Here is a 3,990-nt window from a genome sequence, read left to right on the forward strand (position 1 = left end):
GGGGGGGACGGGGCAAGGGCGGCTCCTGCTGCTGCGTACACGCCTGGGCAGGCATGGGGGGCATGTGCCCCTCCAGATCTGTGCATGGGGTGAGGGCGGACTGCCATTGCGTGCTTTTCCTCAGGCACCAAATATCGTTGCTAGGGCACTGAACATTGCAGTCAGGCTTCTGAGTCCCCATCGTGTTGCAAATTCTTCAAGAGGGAGGGCTGGGGTTGTTTTTTTGTTTTATTCACTCATTCCCCTTTGGTGCCAGTGTCCACTTCTTGTTACACTTGTTCATTAATAGCACGCTTGTGGCTTGTTTTTATGTCCAGGGCGACAGTGGAGGCCCTTTAGTAACAGCGAAGAACTCTGTGTGGTGGCTAGTTGGTGACACAAGCTGGGGAACTGGCTGTGCCACTCGCAATAGACCTGGAGTTTATGGAAATATGACCATGTTTACAACTTGGATTTACAGAAACATGCAGGTAAAGTGCTCTGCGTGGATATAATGCCCTTTATTGAGCTTAATCATTTAAAGTATCAAAAGAAACGCTGCATTTTTTAAAGTTCTTTAGTTCTAACTGGCTTTATGATTTCAAATAAGAGAGATGCTGTTTAATTGAAGTTATAGTGGATTTTTTCTCTTCTTTTTTGTTGCTGTTGGAGAGTAAATACACATGATACTAACCACATTTCCTCCCCCCCCCCCCCATTTTCTTTTAAACAGGGAAACAGATGATGGTATCTTCCGTTCTTGCTGAACCGTGCTTTCAGGAACAATCCTAAGTGATGTTTGGCTACCTTGAATGTCTAACTACTGTATTTACTTTTTGCGAGTGATTTTTTTTTTTCTTTTCCTTCCCCTGTACCCCTCGTCTAGTCCTTACTTTTTTACTTTGAAAGTAATACAAGTTTGCACCCTCAGTTCTGTGCTGGTTACAGTGACTGACTGGTTTAGTCTGTGAAGTAAAAATCTCGCAACAAGCACCTTCTGCCTTTGACACAGGATCCGACAAAATGTTGCTCTGGCAGTTGCTCCCTGAAATGTTCCTCGTTTTCTGGCATCTGGGCTAGAAAATCATTCATTTTTATAATCACAAATGTAATCACGTTGTAACTTCACTTTTATTTAAAAAAAAATTGGAATTTAAAGCAAGCGTCAAGCCACCTGGCTTATAAGACGTTTAATATAAATATGATGTGAATGTGAATCTTTGGGCTGCTGGCTGGCTAGAGATTTGAAATGATGAATGCCCCTTGTAGGGTGTAAGAGAAACTATTTCACACACTGGAGAGTAGAGGCACAGAAAAATGTCTTAATACTGTGTTCAGGTAGCTGAAAATCCTCAGGACTTTGATGGATGATGCACTCAGCTGGGCTGATCTTGCTTTGGATCAGCCTCGCTCAGTAATGTGTCCCTGTCCTTCACTCCTGCCCAATGTTGTGTTATTCCTGTTGTGGTTTTTGCTTGACATACAAGAGAAATATTTAAAGTAGCCTTTAAAAGCCAGGCTGCCTACATAAGTTGCTGGGAACAGTTCTTCTGACTTGTAGCAGGACACAGTGTACTGAGTAGTGTATTCTGGTTTATGTACTGGAAGCCACTAACAGATTGACCCTTGAGAACTCTGTCCTTTTGAGAGAGGCAAAGAACAAAGCTTTGCTTTGAGGCTGTATTGCATGCAGTGGATCATAACGATAACAAATGTTGATGCAGAAAGCTGGTAAAATGTGGAAATCAGAGATATGAGAAAATGCTGTTCCCAAGTTTACACGTGACTACCTCAGTGTTAAAATAATCTGGCTTTTATTCTCTTATACAGACTTGTAAAGAACTTTCTGTATATTTTAGCAGGAGACCAATAACCTAATGGTATTTAAAAAAAAAAAATATTTATATATTACAGGAGTAGGAAATGCTGTAGCTATAAATGTGACATGGCTGCAGTCATCAGAAGTACTGAAATTCAGTATGCTGTTTCAATCTGCTCTCCACTTCTAGTGGACAAAAATGAGCCTGCTTGCTCCTGTTGAACTGTACCTTGTAATTGCACACATTTTAGAGACAGTCTGTTGAATCAGAGTGCCACCTGATGAGGCAATCTTTTTAAAATTCTATAACTTATCGGAAGGAAAAGCCATAATTAATTACTTTCTCTAGAAATGAAATGAAGTGGAATGACTTTTTTTACAATGACAAGTAATCTTGGTACAAATTTGTTTTGCACATAAGTAATATAACTAATAAATGATTATTTACAAATTTTACATTGTAGACCTTTTACTTCCATCTTTTGTAATGCTTGTTTATTCTTCCTGGTTCTATTTAGGCATTTATCTGATAAAGCACAGGATGGGGGTGAAGAGGGTCATGTGGAACCTTTGTTTTTGACTTAAATTTTCTGTTGGTGCTTAAACTCAGTTGTGGCCTGACTTCTGGTAGGGGGCGCATACTTTCTTTCACTGGTTTGCTTTGTCCCACCCTACACACATTTGATTTGAATTAATTTTGGATCTCTTTATTCTCACCTTGTTATAAGAGATCCATTCTGTTCTATTCATGGTTGGTTTGAGGAAGTGTTCACCTTATTTAAGACTTTCATTCAAAAATATTGTTATAGTTTTTAACTAAAACATTCCCAGGAGTCCAGAAGTGGTTGTCAAGCTTTTATTTATTTTTTAAACAAGACAGAATTATGGTAACTCAGTGGGTACAGAGTAACACTTTTTTAATTTAAATAAAAGTTTAAATTTCCAATAGCAAATGGGTAGGGAAGCATCTATGCCATCCTCCCTGAGCCAACACTAAACTTGAGGAAGAGGTAGGACAGTTCAGTGAATACCTGTTTCTTTTTAAAACGGGTACTGCTCACAGCAGTGAGAATTATGCCACATAGGCTTTTCTATCTCCACTCAGCATGGCCCACTGGCCCCTCATCAGATGCTTTCAGCATTGTCACTGCCACTTCATATGTAGGTTCAAGCCAGAGACTTGAAATCTCTGCATCCTAATATCCTTCATTTAAAAACACCAGTGCTGTAATTATACTTCTTGAAACTGATGGTATATGAATCATTCCCTACACTTAACAACTGTTTTCCCTGGGCCAGATGACAATCTCTCACACACCTGCAGTCACTCTGCCTAATATCTAACAAAGCTTGTTATCCAGGAGTATTGTCCTTGTTTGATATTTTAACATATAAGCAAAACAAAACAAAAAAACCCCCATCCCCTGCAAAATACAATTGAACAAATTCCAGAAAAGCATCAGATAAATGTAACCTGCTTCCATGATTGAGGGACAGGATGGGATTTGAAAGGTTTCTGCTCACCTCCCAGTGCAAGGCTGTCAAGGTATATTACAGATTGCCTTTATTCATTGATTTAGCCAAGTGGGACCCCCTGCTTAACTTCATGGCAGGTCTTTGGATGTAATGCTGTTTTTCTGAAAGCTATATCCTGCTCACCTCCAAAGTGTCAGGGAGTATTTTAGGCATCAAAAGAAACTCCTATTAATTTCAGGGGAAATAAGGTGGCGCACAGCTACTGCTACTTGCTTGTAGCAGGCATTTAACCAGTTCTATGGTGTGTACATAGATAGAACCTGGTTGATAACAGTAGTTAACACTTTCCCACCCCCATTCCCAACCTCTTAGCTCTATCTTCCAAGCTGATACAGTTGACATTATTGCCATCCTGAACGACTCCTGTCCCATACGGATGAGATGAATGTTGGGGCGGTAATGTGGTCCCACAACAGTGACGTTACTGGTGTGTATAAGAGTTTGATCTACAGAAATTAAACTACAGGTATCTTATCTACTCAAATGTTGGGTGTTTTACATATGAAAGCCCCTGCCCTCACTGGTTTTCTAGTAATACTTGGAAACAAGTTTAATCAGAAATGCAAGTTTAAGTAACTTTTACTCCAAAATTTATGCTCATCTGCTTATGACCCATTTTATGTAAGCATTACTTTAAGTTAATTATGCAAATTAAG

At 39.6% G+C, this 3,990-nt stretch overlaps 1 protein-coding gene across 1 annotated transcript in view; it reads left to right on the plus strand.

Annotated features, from left to right (window-relative positions):
* TMPRSS2 (transmembrane protease, serine 2) overlaps nt 1-854 on the plus strand; it is a 34,660-nt gene extending 33,806 nt beyond the window's left edge. The window contains exons 14-15 of the mRNA XM_019524772.1: nt 318-470; nt 713-854. Coding sequence (XP_019380317.1) covers nt 318-470; nt 713-724 — 165 coding nt within the window. The 3' untranslated portion in view covers nt 725-854. The remainder of the gene's footprint in view (nt 1-317; nt 471-712) is intronic.
* Nucleotides 855-3,990: the final 3,136 nt, after the last annotated feature.

Source organism: Gavialis gangeticus, unplaced genomic scaffold (genome assembly GCF_001723915.1).
Source record: "Gavialis gangeticus isolate Ggan-Ray unplaced genomic scaffold, GavGan_comp1, whole genome shotgun sequence".
Lineage (NCBI taxonomy): Eukaryota > Metazoa > Chordata > Crocodylia > Gavialidae > Gavialis > Gavialis gangeticus.